The sequence below is a fragment of the Triticum dicoccoides genome, chromosome 6A (genome assembly GCF_002162155.2).
Source record: "Triticum dicoccoides isolate Atlit2015 ecotype Zavitan chromosome 6A, WEW_v2.0, whole genome shotgun sequence".
Classification (NCBI taxonomy): Eukaryota; Viridiplantae; Streptophyta; class Magnoliopsida; order Poales; family Poaceae; genus Triticum; species Triticum dicoccoides.
Window position 1 is genome coordinate 558,813,061 of NC_041390.1, and position 14,954 is coordinate 558,828,014.

Below are 14,954 nucleotides of genomic sequence, written 5' to 3' on the forward strand. Positions count from 1 at the left end.
TCGACGTTCACACAATATTTCCTTGTTTAAGGTGTGGGTGCTTGGGGTGATAGCCCCATGTTCAGCCTTTTGGTTGGACTCGACGATGATTGCATTTGAGCAGTGACTCCTACTTGAAGACATTGTCTTGGCGTTTTTTTGCACTTTGTTAGGTCACATGTAGTTCGACATATGTATTTATGGTTCACTGTCATGGTGTTTGGGGTAGGTTGTGGAGACGATGGGTGAGACAGATCCAATGTAGATGGCGTCAATGCTTCTTTTCTTTTTAAGTTGATGTGTTTGGTTTCAATGTTTGGCATTGTATAGTAAGAAATCATATTAAAGAAGAGTTATACCATAGGAGAAAAAGAGCGAACATCAATGTCTTTATATATGTTAACTAAATTTCTTTTTAAGTCGATGTGTTGGGTTTCAATGTTTGGCATTGTGTAGTAAGAAAACATAATTAAAAAGACTTATACCAAAGGAGAAAAGAGTGAATATCAATGTCTTTACATATGTTAACTCTTTAGAGTTGGTCTAAGGTGGATCTTACTATATGAGTTCTCTTTTTGAAACATCATGGCGGTACAAAGACCATCAGAAGTAAGAAAACCTACGTCCATGTCCGTAGACCACCTAGCGACGACTACAAGAACACGAGCGAGTTGAAAGCACGCCGCCATCGCCTCGCCCTCATCAAAACTGGGTCAACCTTGTTGTAGTAGAGAGTCGGGAAATCATCGTCCTAAGGCCTCAAAAGGCCAGTGCACCAGAAAACACCTGTCACTGATGTAGAGAAGCGTAGATCGAAAGGATCAAACATATAAACACACAACACACAAATGAATGAAGACTGGATCCAAGCAAGTCCATCAAAGACAAACACTAACCGAATCACGTGAGATCCACGAAAACACACCTTCACACGCCCTTCGACGACATTGGACGCACATTTAAACGGGCTAGGTAGAGAGAACTTATTCCATCTTCAGGGAGCCTTCACCTTCTCGCCTTCCCGAGCAAGGCAAAAACCCTAAACAAAATCTGAAAACAACTAAAAATGAAGCAAAAAACCCTCTCGCTGAAAAGGCCCAGGATCCACCGCGCCTCTATGGCACTAAGGCCACAAACGACGAGGTAGATCAATGACGCTGTTGGCGGGAGGCAAGGAAACTCTAGTCGGCTTGGAAGCGCTCGCGTCTGAGCTGTGTCTCCTCCTTGGAGACGTTATCTTGGAGTTTTGTGCACTTTGTTAGGTTACGTGTTGTTCGACTGATTTATTATGATCTATAGTCATAATGTTCGCGGTAGGTTGTGGAGACGGTAAGCGAGACACATCCAATGTAGATGGCGTAGATGCTTCTTTTCTTTTTCAAGCTAATGTGTTGGGTTTCGATGTTTGGGATTATTTAGTAACAACATGTTAAAAAGAGTTACACCATAGGAGTAAAAGAGTGAACATCAATGTCTTTATATATGTTAACTCCTTTTCTTTTTAAGCCGATGTGTTGGATTTCAATGTTTGGCATTGTTTAGTAACAAATCATGTTAAAAAAGATTTATACCATAGGAGAAAAAGAGTGAACATCAATGTCTTTATGTATGTTAACTCCTTTTCGTTTAAGCCGATGTGTCGGGTTTCAATGTTTGGCATTGTTTAGTAATAAATCATATTGAAAAAGGAGCCATAGGAGAAAAAGAGCAAACATCAATGTCTTTATGTTAACTCTTCCTATAGAGTTGGTCTAAGGTGCATCTTATTATATGAGTTATTTTTTTTCTGAAAAAACTTCCAATGTATACATCAAACATCATGCAATACAAAGAACATAAGATGTAAAATAGATTACATTCATATTCGAAAATCACCTAGCGATGACTACAAGTGCATGAACGAGCCGAAGACGTGTCATCGTCATCGCCCCTCCCTCATTAAAATTGGGCAAACCTTATTGTTGTGGACAGTCAGGACAACAACTATATCCATTAACAAGTGCTAATGCTAATGTCCCAAAGGACCAGTGCACCATGACAACAACTGTCGCTGATGTAGAGAAGCATTGATTGGAAGTAATGAAAACCTATAAACACACGTACACAGGCGAACGAGAGATCAGATTTATACAAAATCCATCAAAGACAAAATCCAACCGAATCCCACGAGATGCATCGGAAACATGCCAAAGAGAACCTTATTCCATCTCGAAGGAGCCACCTCATCTTCCTAAGGAGGACACACACCGTAGGCAAAGGGAAAATACCAGGTGTTCCCGCACCTTAGGTGATATAGTGATACGAGCTTTTGGACCGTTTGATCTTTGTTTGTTGTACTTGTGCGTAAATCTCAGAATCGTCGAGGGCTTTTCTGAAAAAAGTTTCAAACTCCCTCGGTGCCCTTGGATATTAGATCCAACGGCTTCTAGAAGCTTGTATCACCGTATCACATAAGGTGCGGGAGCACCTCGTATCCCCCCTCCTCACGGGGCCGTGGTGAATTTTGAAAACGCCTAAAAGCAAAGCAAAAGCGTCCCCGCTGACAAGGGCCGGAATCCACCATGCATCCATGGCTCTAAAGCGCTAAAGACGAGGTTAGATCGGCGGCGACACCGACGAGAGGCGAGAAAATCCTAGTCGGCTTGGAGGCGCTCGTTTGAGTATGAGTTTTTTTAAACACAATAATACAAACGTAGACGCTCCGCACACCCTGCATCTATGAGCACATTCGAGAGACTGACTATCACATCATCTTGAGATTGACGGAAGTCTAGAACTTGAACCCTGCCGGGGTGAGGATACCGATGTCTTCCTAATTATCTAACTGCAGGTTGGTTTACGTGTGACTATACGAGTTAGTCTGTTGGCTCAAACTATGTAAAATGCTCTTAATGATATAGAAAGATCACTACTCCATGCTGGCGAGGATTGATGGGCAGACAAAGCTGCTCTTCGGTGCATACAAAGGGAAGAAAGCAGGAAACAAAAGGGTTGAAAAAGGGATAAAAAACAAAAGAGAAGCATAAATACATCGCGCCATCCCGGATCTCCCCTTCCTCTCTGTACCCCTACCACGGTATAGCTCCCCACCCGCCCGCCACCTATTCGGCGTCGCTCCTCAGTGGCTTCCATGCCACTCCTCGGTGCCGCCTCCTCCTCCTTCCCCCCCTAACCACCCCCGCCCCGCACGCGCCATTAATATACCCCGGCGCCACTCCCTTCCCGGCTCCTCGCCGAGCCGCTCCACCGCGCCAGCTGCTGCTCGTGTCCGCGCCATGGGCACCGCCGCGCGCCCGCGCGGCGCCCCCGAATCGCTGAAGCAGCGCGTCAACCGCTGCCTCCTCCGGCTCTCGGACCGCGACACCGAGGCCATGGCCGCGGCCGAGCTCGACGCCGTCGCGCGCGCCCTGGCCGCGGACGAGCTCGCTGCCTTCGTCTCCGCCGTCTCCGACGCGCGCCCCACCGACAAGACCCCGCTCCGGCGCCACTCGCTCCGCCTCCTCGCGCTCGTCGCCGCGTCCCACCCGCGCGAGGCCGTCGCGCCGCTGGTCCCGCGCATCCTCGCAGCGGCGCTCCGCCGCGTCCGCGACCAGGACTCGTCCGTGCGCGGCGCGCTCGTCGACGCCGCCCGCGCCGCGGCCGCCGCGTCCGCCTCCGCCTCCGCCGCGCTCGGCCCCCTCGCGGACGCGCTCCTCCACGAGCAGGACCAGTGCGCGCAGCTCGCGGCCGCGCTCGCCACCGTCGCCGCCGTCGAGGCCTCCCCCCTCACCGCCGACCTCGCCTCCTACCTCCACAAGCTCCAGCCCCGCCTCCTCAAGCTCCTCCGCAGCAATGCCTTCAAGGCCAAGCCCGCCCTCATCGCCCTCATCGGCGCCTCCGCGGCCGTGGCCGGCGACGCCGAAGTGACCGCCTCCATCCCGTGCCTCCGCGAGGCAATCGCCAGCGACGACTGGGCGGCGAGGAAGGCCGCGGCCGAGGCGCTTGCCGCATTCGCCCTAGAATACAAGGATCTTCTCATGACCTACAAATCCTCTTGCCTTGCCTATTTCGAGGCCAGGAGGTTCGACAAGGTTGGTCTTGGGTTTGGTTGGATCTGCGTGGCGTGACATATTTTTTCTGGATCTGTCGTTCGATGCTTAGATTTTCGGTGCCTTTTCGTCAATGTAGGTCAAGATTGTGCGGGACTCGATGAGCAGGATGATCGAGGCGTGGAAAGAGATACCAGACATCGAAGAGGAAGAATTATCCTCATGTACGGCGCCGGCGTCACTTTCACAACGAAGATCTTCTCTCGCAGGTGATGCACCTAACGTGGAACATGTCAAGTTTTGGTTGCTACTTGTGCAGATCTGATAAATTTACGGTTGGCTCAAGTAATCGTTTATACTGCTAGTAGTAGAAAAGAGCCATATAATTGAGGATTTTTTTATGAAGAGGAAAATCATGTTGTACTAACTATTTGATTTCCCAACAAAACTCTGAACTGTTGGGGCTCTGCTGTTTCTTTCTTTTTTGACACAAATCATCTTGTGATCAAGCAGGGAGTGTAAGTGATGGGAGATATCCAGCTGCTTCCTTAGGCTCAAACTCCGTTCAGTCGGCGACGAGGAAGAATAGATTACCTACGAGCAGGTCGCCTCCTCCTGATGTGTCACCCGGTGTAACAAAAAAGCACAGCCCCTCATCCATCAGAAACAAGAGGCTGTCACCGCCTTCAAACCGCAAGGTAGGCCAAGCGAAGAACTGCGACTACAAGGTTGACACTGCAATTGCACCTGATGCTACCCCGATCAAAGAGGTGACGGAGGAGAAGCTTCTTAAAGGAGGCAATCTGAGATCTAGGCTGGAAACAAGGAGGACGCTTTTCCAGGGCAATGAAGAGAGGGCAACCAAGTTGGCTGGAGCGAAAGCTGGCTCGCGAGTTGTTCCGTATGAATGTGGTGGTAACATGGAAGAGATTTCTGAGGTTGAAGGTGGTTCAGAGAGGTCTCAGTCAGGTCTCAAAGATGAGGGCTTATCAGAGATAAGGTCGCAGCTGCTTCAGATTGAAAAACAGCAGACTGGTTTACTTGACCTTCTCCAGGTGACTTTGCCTTTTTATGTTGGACATTATATTTTACAGTTCTATTCAATTAGGACCATAAGCTTTCATGTTAAGGGCAAGAAAATAGCTAGTGCTAGCTGTTCAAGCAGGTTTAGCATGTTCTTACGGTTTGCTCAGCTCATATTTATTAGCAAGAATGTACAATTGCTATTAAAAAATGGGAGTGGCTTGTCAGGATTTTTGGCCCTTTGAAAACGCTGCACAACTTTACACATGGCAATATGGCATTCCCTGCGAGGGTTATAGGTCTTGTAGCCATGAAACTTGTCTGCCAAAATTAATAAGTAAAAAATGCTCATTGCATTGGCTATTTTACAAGTGTCCTGAACTTCAGGCAAGCTAAGTTATGCCTACAGTGGCCATAGTCGGATATTCAATCGATATATTTGTGTCGGTGGTGCGAAGAGGGTACATCTATCTTTCATGTCTACGTGACACTAGTCAAATTGTGACATTGACAATTTCATGCTATAAGGGGAACCTGGACAGGAACATGGCTTATGCTATATGACAATGTCTTAATCTGCAATTATCATAATTTCGAATCTGACCTTGCAAAAAGTACGATTTTATTTATGTATTTTGCTGATTTTACCTGAGTCTGTCATCAATCATTTGATGTCTGCAAGCCTTATACTCCTAGTAACTAGTAGCCATGGGCCCTTATAAGCAGTAACTCACCTGACATGCTTCTGATATCTTACATGTGTATTGGAAGCTTATCTGACATTGTTGTTCATCTTATTTATCAGAAATTTATGGGGAAATCTGAGAATGGCATGAATTCTTTGGAGACAAGGGTCCATGGCCTAGAGATGGCATTGGATGAGATATCACGTGACTTGGCCGTTTCTTCTGAAAGGATGTCAAGCAGTGAGCCCCGTGTGAACACCTGTTGCATTCTGAGCCCAAAATTCTGGAGAAGGCATGATGGTGGTAGAAACTCTTCCAGGTTTTCTGCCTCCAGTGTTCCAAACAGCTCTGAAGGGAGCAGAGCTTCTTACAAGTGGGAAAGGCAGAAGTTTGGAGTTCAGGGTGGATTTGTCACCAACCCGTTAGCTGAGCCGAATATTTCTTCTGTTGGGAGAACTGCGGTTACTCAAGAGGGCAGGAGGAAGGATTTGGCTCTACAGAAGTCAAGGTATTTGTTTTCTTGTGCTAATCATGACTGATAATCTTACCTCTCTGCGATTTAGTCAGTGGGATCTGATATGGTGGTTGGGGCAATCAGATTTCCCTATATGACAAATTACGTATTGAAAATTACACATCAGCGTAAAAGTTGTACCTCTCTTACATATAATATAGTACATCGAAATGGTGGTTGGGACAATGAGATTTCCTTATATGACAAATTACGAACTGACAATTACGCAGCAACGTAAAAGCTGTACCTTTATATATATAAAAAATAATATAGTACATTGATTATCAGGTAGTCCAGTTATGGCGCCATCTCTATATTACATGTGCGCAATGCATACTGGTGAAACTTTCCTTTACGAGACTGCTGGGGTTTCCTTATCATTTCCCACCAAACGATGCTTAATAAATCTCTATGTTTGCCTAGCATTATTCCTCTGTGTCCCAACTACTTGACAACTAATTTCTCTATTTGTCCTAATAATTTCAGGGTTGGTTAGGTGAGATGAAGACATTTCGTTTGATGTACGAACCACTCGAGCTAGAGCATATAAGCATCGAGGCAGGTAAAATTTCCATCTTGTGCTGCGACTTTTGGAGGGTTTTTCTCCTCTGTCGGAGCTCCGAGCATGTGGCGTACATGAATCACGGAGATCCAAGTCGCCTCATGCAATGCCAAAGTCCCTGAGTTGGGCATTAAGTCTGAAGTAGAACTCAGCCTCTTTAGCTGCACCCTCACTCGGGGTTGAAGAAACAGTGGCTGAGGCTCCTCTATTATCCAAAACGTGTCTGAGGCGCTGGGGCATGAGATGAGGACGGCCCTTGTCTTTTTTCCTTCTACTCCAGACTACGACTTGCTACTACTTCAGATGGCTAATTTCGTGTAAGAATGCAGTCGCGATGTATCACCGTAAGGAACTTATGATGGATGTATATAGTTTGGATAATAAAACAGCTTGGCTTGGCGGCGATCCACCGTTGTTTCAGGTGTGTTTTGCAGCTTCACGAGATGGCAGTGTGCCCAGTGATTTTTGTTTTTGAGGCGCCCAGTGATTTTGGTTGTGTTACTTGTTATCAATGCTGCTTCACTGCCTCTGTGTACCCTCTGAATTCCCAAGTGTGGCACTCAGTACCCACTGCCTCCACAATTAGCATTGTAAGTAGAGTGGAGGGGGTGTTTTTTTTAAGGCAAACACACGCTAATTTTATCCAGGGGTAACAATGTTTACAGTCATAAGGAAGACTCAACCAAACGTGACGTCCTATACCTAGAGATGCAGCGTGCTTTTGCAAGGCTACGAGCCTCAAAATTGAAATCTTTTTGCTCATGAACAAAGGAGCAAAGTTTAATTTAGCCCGAAATGTAGCAAGTTTCCCTCCCTTCTCCCAGCCGCCCACTTCTTCTCCCATTGTTCTAGGTTCGGAGCTCCCGCCCCTTCTCCCAGATTGTTATGGTGCTACTGGCTGGCTATATCAGCATTGCTGCTCTGTCCCCTCCTCTGTGTACGATTCTACCGATTCAAGTGCTCCATCTTTGGAAATAAATTCAGATGATGTGGGGTGGCCTAGGATATATAGATATGTAACACTTTTCCTTTCTTATTAGAATATTTAAACATTTTCGTACATTGCATATGTTGATATGTAGCCTAGGATATGTAGATATGACCCAGGTTAACAATGGTTTACCGATAAATTCAGTTCATGGAGCAACTTGCCTATTAATCCCTACCCAGAACTTGATCGGGCAGTTACCGGTTACCGATATCGTGAACATTGCTAAGATTACACAAAATTGTGAAGGATCCACAGGAATTCACCCCTCCGAGACGGGCATCTTTCGAATATGAAGTATGTAGGTATGAGTGTATGAGGTTTTAGCACAACATCTGTTGGTAGGCTAGATTAATTAAGGTAAAGGTATGGCCCTCTAGGGCCTTATCACGCATTTTTATTGTCTACTACAACAAGGTTTACTCGGATCTAATGAGGGAGTGACGATAACTTCGGCTCGTTCCAGTGCTTTAGTCGTTGCTAGGTTGTCTACTAGATGTAATTTGTACTCCCTCTGTCTCATACTATAAGAGCGTTTGACACTACTTTTGACATTCTTTGTAGTAGTGCCTTGATGAATAGGTTGGAAGTTTTTTCCTTCATCAAAAGAAAAGGAGAGTAATAAAGCTACGGGGGTGATCTTGGCCGTCGAGCGACGAGGAGTTGAGGAGCGAGCTTGACGTTGATTAACTGATGAATGAACCGTCACTGTCTTACTGAATTGAACACTTGCATCCTCCTCCACCTCCACCGCGCCGATGTCCCGCCTCCGCCACTCCACCTCCACCGCGCCGATGCCCCACCTCCGCCTTCTCCGCTGCCGCTCCTCCTCCATCTCCACCTTGCCGCCGTCACGCTCATGGTCTCCCGTCACCGCCTTTGCCGCGGCCACAGAGCGCGTCAGCGCTGGGACGCTCAGTCCGGAAGACGCACACCGCCTGTTCGACGAATTGCTTCGGCAGGCCACTCCGGTCCCCGCGCGCTCCCTGAACGGCTTCCTCACGGCCCTCTCCCGTGCGCCGGGCACCGGCGCCTGCGGAGACGGCCCCGCCCTCGCCCTCGCCCTCTTCAACCGCACCCGCCGAGAAGAGGCCGGCTCCCGGGTGGTGCCGTCCACAATCTTCACCTACGGCATCCTCATGAACTGCTGCCGCCGCACGCGTCGTCCGGAACTTGGGCTCGCCTTCTTTGGGCGCGTCCTCAGGATGGGCCTGAGGACAAACGTGGTCGTCGCCACCACGGTCCTCCAGTGCCTCTGCGGCGCCAAACGGACAGATGAGGCCGTGGACATCCTGCTACATCGGATGTCCGAGCTCGGGTGCGTGCCTGATGCCTTCTCATACTCCATTGTTCTGAAGAGCTTATGCGATGATGGCAGGAGCCAGCGGGCACTCGACCTGCTCCACATGTGGGAGAAAGAACGAGGTCTCTGCTCCCCCAACGTAGTGATGTATAACACGGTCATCCATGACTTCTTTAAGGAAGGTGAAGTAAGCAAGGCATGCAGTCTATTCCATGAAATGGAGCAGAAAGGGGTTGTGCCTAATGTGGTGACATATAGCTTGACCATTGACGCGCTGTGCAAGGCCAGAGCTATGGACAAAGCACAGTTGTTCCTCCGGCAGATGATTGATAAAGGTGTTCGACCGAACAATGTGACATATAATGTCATGATCCATGGATATTGCACTCTGGGACAGTGGAAGGAAGCGCGTAAAATGTTCAGAGAAATGACAAGACAGGGTCTCATACCAGATATTGTTACTTGGACCTCGTTCATGGCCTCTCTTTGTAAGCATGGAAGAACCAAAGAAGCTGCCGAATTCTTTGATTCCATGACTGCCAAGGGCCACAAGCCTGATTTGGTCATGTATCATGTTCTGCTCCATGGGTATGCAACCAAAGGATGCTTTGCTGATATGATTAATCTCTTTAATTCAATGGCAACCAAGGGTATTGTACCCGATCGTCAGGTTTTCAACATTTTAATTGATGCACATGCTAAACATGGAATGATGGATGAAGCTATGCACATATTTACTGGAATGCAGGGACAAGGAGTGTGTCCAGATGTATGGACCTATTCAACTCTAATATCTGCACTTTGCAGAATGGGTAGGCTGGCTGATGCCATGGATAACTTCAGTCAGATGATTGGTAAGGGAGTACAACCGAACACAGTTGTTTATCACTCCCTAATTCAGGGTTTCTCTACACATGGTGATTTGAGGAAAGCAAAGGAGTTGGTTTATGAAATGACAAACAAAGGTATTCCTTGTCCAAACATTGCATTCTTCAGTTCTGTAATGGACGGTATATGCAAAGAAGGAAGGGTTATGGATGCACATGATATCTTCCACTTGGTTACAGACATAGGTCTGAAACCTAACATCATTACGTTTAATACGCTGATTGATGGACATTGCTTAGTCGGTGAGATGGAGAAAGCATTTGGAGTACTTGATTCCATGGTATCAGCTGGCATTGAGGCTGATGTTTTTACATATAATACACTTGCTTATGGCTATTGTAGATGTGGAAGGATTGATGATGGGTTGATTCTATTCAGAGAAATGTTGCAAAACAAACCTAAACCCACAACAATCACATATAACATCATACTGGATGGGTTATTTCGTGCTGGGAGAACATTTGCTGCAAAGAAAATGTTCGTTGAGATGATCGAAACGGGAATAACAGTGAGCATTTCCACATACAGTATAATACTTGGAGGACTTTGTAGGAATAATTGCTCTGACGAAGCGATCACCCTATTTCAGAAATTAGGAGCAATGAATGTGAAGTTTGATATTAAAATACTCAATACCATGATCAATGCCATGTTCAAGGTTCGGAGAAGAGAAGAAGCTAACGGTTTGTTTGCTGCAATATCAGCCAGTGGGATGGTACCTAATACTTCTACCTACAGCGTAATGATAGGAAATCTTCTAAAAGAAGGATCAGTGGAAGAAGCTGAAAATATGTTCTCATTAATGGAGAAGAGTGGTTGTGCTCCAGACTCTCGTCTTATAAATAATATCATCAGAATATTGTTGGAAAACGGTGACATCGTCAAGGCTGGAAATTATATGTCTAAAGTTGATGGCAAGAGCATCTCACTTGAAGCTTCAACTACTTCGTTGTTGATGTGTCTCTTTTCAAGTAAAGGGAAATATCGGGAACAAATCAGTTTGCTCCCTGTAAATTACCAATTTTTCAATGGAGTCGGTTGATGCACTGGACTAGCCAGATAAACATTGGCAATTTGGCATGGTTTGGAGTTCCCTCTCAATGATGTCGACATGAGTTCTCTTCCATGCGCTCACAAGATCGAGCTGTGTGTTGGTGCCACCCCAGCGTTTTGGCCTGATGCATGCCGCTGCTGGGCGTGCATCCTATGGACATCGCCCCTAATCTGCATGCCATTTCCATGCTCAAGGTTCGCATCCTCTCTTCCTCTTAAGAATATGCTAGGGGTGTTAGTACCCCAGGGCCTTTTATTTTTTATTCTCCTGTTGCTGTTTTGAGGTCTTCATGTTTATAGTTAGATGCATGTGTCATTATACACCAGAAAAACTGTATGAGTTCCTGAACTAGATACCGTCATATATCACCCTAAAGGACTTACTGAACCCACAATTAAAAATTGAGTTCCTGAACAAGATACAAATATTAAACATTTTCAATACATTTTCTTGGTGCAGATATTTATGTTATGACTATGACGCATGATCTTAATCTGGAAATATCTCTTGCAGGCATTGCCTTGATGTTGTTTTTCCTTATGTTCGCTAGAGGGAGCAATGTGGCCAGCGAATTTCACATTTTCTTCTCTGTTGATAGCAGAACTCAAGTTGCAGTTGATATAAAGACCTTCAATTCATTCCATATAAATTTGTCGCATATCTTGTTCCTTTTTATTAATTATATTTATTTGGAATTCGATCAGGTACCGTAGAATGTCGCCCATATTTTGGACAGATCTCAGTTGACTTCTCAAATTTTGGATTTGTGTCATCCAAGCACTCTCATTTTATCTTCCTTGGGCAAAGTTCTTGTTACATTATGCACTTGTGTCATCCAAGCACTCTCATTTTATCTTCCTTGGGAAAAGTTCTTGCTGAATTATGCACTTGTGTCATCCAAGCAGTCTAAAATGATTTACTATTTGCAGCTTCTTTAGACATAGTGCGTTGCAGTATGTATTAACTTCTTTTTTTGTCCACTAATTAATCTTAAACCTTCCTTTATGGCAGGCAACCAATTGTCTTTGTGGCAATGGATACATAAAGAAGTACTCAACTGGTCCTTTCCTGAAAAATGCAAACTGTTTGAGGTTGGAGCTGGCACTGTAGTGAGATAAGAAGAATGATAATTAGCTCTTCAAAGAGGACTGAAACTATTCTTTTGTCAGTCAGGTGTTGGTTGCATATTTCTAACTAGAGGTGAGTACCGAGTAGGATCTAAAACGTTACCAAAATGTCTCTGGGTTTCATTGTTTGACGATATCCTATCCAAGCCTTCCCGTTCTTTTGTATATGTCCAACACACTTGCAAACAAACATCAACACACAATTGCATTTGATTCACTATTCGGTTTTTATGTAAAAAAAAGTTAGTGCTCCTCCCATATTTTTTGCAAGCAGCGTAGATCCCTGACATAGTAACATCTTTGTGCAACGTATATAAGCATCGGACATACTGGTTTTTACAACCTTTTGGATTCAGCACAGGCTATAATACCCCTTACCACCTTTACGAGACAGGAATGTGATTTGCAGTTTCTTGTTAATATATGACAATTCAGCTCTAATGCAATACAAAATTGGGAAGTTACATCTCAGGGGAACCTAATAACCTTTGTGAATAGGCAGCGCTGCCTTTTTCTACATTGATTTTTTTTTTCTTCAGATGGGGCTATAATGCACTGAGAGCGAGTTGTCCTTCCTTGAACTTGAGCTTCTCTTCTTCCTGCTGGTGGATATTAGTCTCGATGGCTTTGCCCATTTCTGCTGGCGATGGCCTCGACTACACCTTGTTGGCCCTTTGCAGCACTAGGTTTCTCTTCACAGCCAGCAGGCACCTTTGCAAGGAATCCCAATGGGACAACGACATCATTCATGTATGGCGGAATAGAGGCTTCCTCCTGTATTCATGTCTAAGAAGAGGGCCTACTAACTCATGGTATCTCCTCCTATCCCTGATCATGGGCTTTTTCTGTTGATCAAATATGAATTTAGCTTAGCAGTCGGAAAGAAATATTGTCCAGCATATTTTCAAATAAAATCTAACAAAGCATTCTTTATAGGGGGAATATATTGGGCCCACATGTGGCCATCAGTGGAGTTGAGATGTACTATGTCTTCTCTTCTCCCAAACCAGGCCGAGCTTTGTGAGCCCAAAGCCTGGGAGTTTATGGTTGTATTTCTCATCAAGGATGTTGGGGGACTTGAAACCTCGGCAGATGACCGGCTAGTTCATTTTCTCATTGCGGTGTTCGATCCCCCTAGCAGTTATGTGGGCTATCTTCATCCTGATATGCAACTGAGTGGTATTTAATCAGAATTGTTATCTACAATGATGCCAGTTCAACTTATAAATTCTTGTCCTCGTATCGTAAATGATACACCAGTAGCCTTTGATCCTCTGCGCAGTATCCTGATAAGCTCACCAAGTTTGAATGGTACAAGAGGCTGATCATCAAGATCTTGACTGGGAACTCTGTAGCCTTGATGTCAGTTAAGGTCTAGTTGCTTCACAGCTACAGGCTGTGAATCAATCAAAAGTAATAACTGAAGCAGCGAGGAATTTTTTTGCAAGCCAGCAAGACTGTATCTGAAGAATGTTTATCATCAAGGCGTTATTGTATATACCCGGGCATTTGCACGGTGGCCCTTGTCGACCCTGTCCAGCCACCATCTCCCAGAACCAGAAGGCAGTCGAAGGCGGAAGTTCTTGGTGGCTGTCGCCAGTTCACGGAATTTGAATGCCGTTGCACTTTTGGCCATGGCGGAAGTTTCTGGGGGTTCACTGTCTGCTGTTATTTCTGATGATTGTTCATGTTTTGGAGACACAGACGATGGCTCACTCCAACACTTGGTGAGGTGAGTTTTTGCATTTATTAAGTGAAGTTCCCATTTTGTGCGTAGTACTATCCTACAAATGCCCGTCTACAAAAAATAATACACATTATGTCTCGCTCATGGCTGTCTGACTGTGTGTTTTGGCATCGCTGCGAATCAACCTGGCTCATGCTAGCAGTTTAAGTAAATGCCTAACAAATAGATTTCCTCTTTGTTCGTAGCAGTGTCAGGAGCAGACTCCACGGTTCTACCGGATCCCTCGTGGAGGGGCGCTCCAAAATGCATCGAGACGGCGGCGCTCGCAACCATTCATAGGCTTGAAGCATTCGTATTGGATGCCATCTTCTTCTTGGGCTTGAAGCTTGAAAAGCACACTTTGCATTTCAGTGCTGTATAAATCCTTCAACCCCTCTACTGTGAAGATCATGTGTTAGCGGGGACGACCGTATCAGAGCTTCCGTTTGTAGTAGATGTTTTGAACTTCGACCAGTCGGTCTCTTCCATCTACAAAATGACAATGCGCGCGCGTGTGTGTGTGACGTTTTTTTTTTTGAGCTGCGACGTTGTTGAGCTTTTTTGTTTTTGTTTTAAAGTTACATTGTCGCGCTTTCTGAAGAGTGGGAAGTAAGCCATGGCACACGTCAAAAAGAAAGAAAGCAAGCCGTGGCAGAGTGCAGGCAGAGAGGCAGTAGCCAGGCTCGTCGTCCGGAACACGATTCCACCGCGGTGGTGCGGTGCGGTGCGGTGCGGTGCCATCGCGTGATTCCGCGGCACGCACCGGGGCCGCCGGGAGGGAAAGGCGCGTCCAGCCAGCGCGCCGATCACGCGCCGCGCCCGCTCCCCTCCCTCCCGTCGCACGTGCCCTGACGTGAGCCGCCGAATCACGGCCAGCCAAAGCGCACCGCGAAAAAAGCCGAGACCCAGATCGGACGGCCACGGGACGAGGAGAGAGCCCACCCCCGGGCGCGCGACGGCCGCTTAAATTTCAAACCGGGGCGCGTGCCGTCGGCCAGCCGCCCTCTCTACCCACCCCACCCCACGAGCCGCGCCGCACCGCACCGCGAGCGCATCGGAAAGAGAAAATTTCAAAA

The 14,954-nt window shown here is 46.3% G+C and overlaps 2 protein-coding genes across 6 annotated transcripts; both read left to right on the forward strand.

Annotated features, from left to right (window-relative positions):
- The first annotated feature begins 3,097 nt into the window (after nt 1-3,097).
- On the forward strand, nt 3,098-7,275 carry LOC119317903 (TORTIFOLIA1-like protein 3). The gene is made up of 5 exons (XM_037592402.1): nt 3,098-4,049; nt 4,147-4,276; nt 4,521-5,062; nt 5,836-6,224; nt 6,717-7,275. Exons 1-5 carry the CDS (start codon nt 3,255-3,257, stop codon nt 6,724-6,726), a joined length of 1,866 nt encoding a protein of 621 aa, XP_037448299.1. The 5' UTR covers nt 3,098-3,254; the 3' UTR covers nt 6,727-7,275.
- A 1,205-nt stretch (nt 7,276-8,480) lies between these two features.
- LOC119317904 (protein Rf1, mitochondrial-like) lies at nt 8,481-14,389 on the forward strand. 5 transcript variants are annotated; one of them, XM_037592405.1, is made up of 6 exons: nt 8,481-11,219; nt 11,539-11,729; nt 12,037-12,225; nt 12,692-12,964; nt 13,089-13,884; nt 14,088-14,389. In XM_037592405.1, the coding sequence occupies exon 1, from the start codon at nt 8,539-8,541 to the stop codon at nt 11,011-11,013; it is 2,475 nt and encodes an 824-aa protein (XP_037448302.1). In that variant the 5' UTR covers nt 8,481-8,538; the 3' UTR covers nt 11,014-11,219; nt 11,539-11,729; nt 12,037-12,225; nt 12,692-12,964; nt 13,089-13,884; nt 14,088-14,389. The 5 variants fall into 5 exon arrangements, with proteins under 5 accessions (XP_037448302.1, XP_037448301.1, XP_037448303.1 ...); XM_037592404.1 differs by having other exon boundaries at nt 11,539-12,225; nt 12,651-12,964; XM_037592406.1 differs by having other exon boundaries at nt 11,539-12,225; nt 14,085-14,389.
- The last annotated feature ends 565 nt before the right edge of the window (nt 14,390-14,954 follow it).

Coding starts and splice junctions, on each gene's coding strand:
- LOC119317904 (XM_037592404.1), top strand. CDS start 8,539: ATGTCCCGCCTCCGCCACTCCACCTCCACCGCGCCGATGCCCCACCTC.
- LOC119317903 (XM_037592402.1), top strand. CDS start 3,255: ATGGGCACCGCCGCGCGCCCGCGCGGCGCCCCCGAATCGCTGAAGCAG. Junction 4,050..4,146: donor AGGCCAGGAGGTTCGACAAG/GTTGGTCTTGGG, acceptor TCGTCAATGTAG/GTCAAGATTGTGCGGGACTC. Junction 4,277..4,520: donor ACGAAGATCTTCTCTCGCAG/GTGATGCACCTA, acceptor GTGATCAAGCAG/GGAGTGTAAGTGATGGGAGA.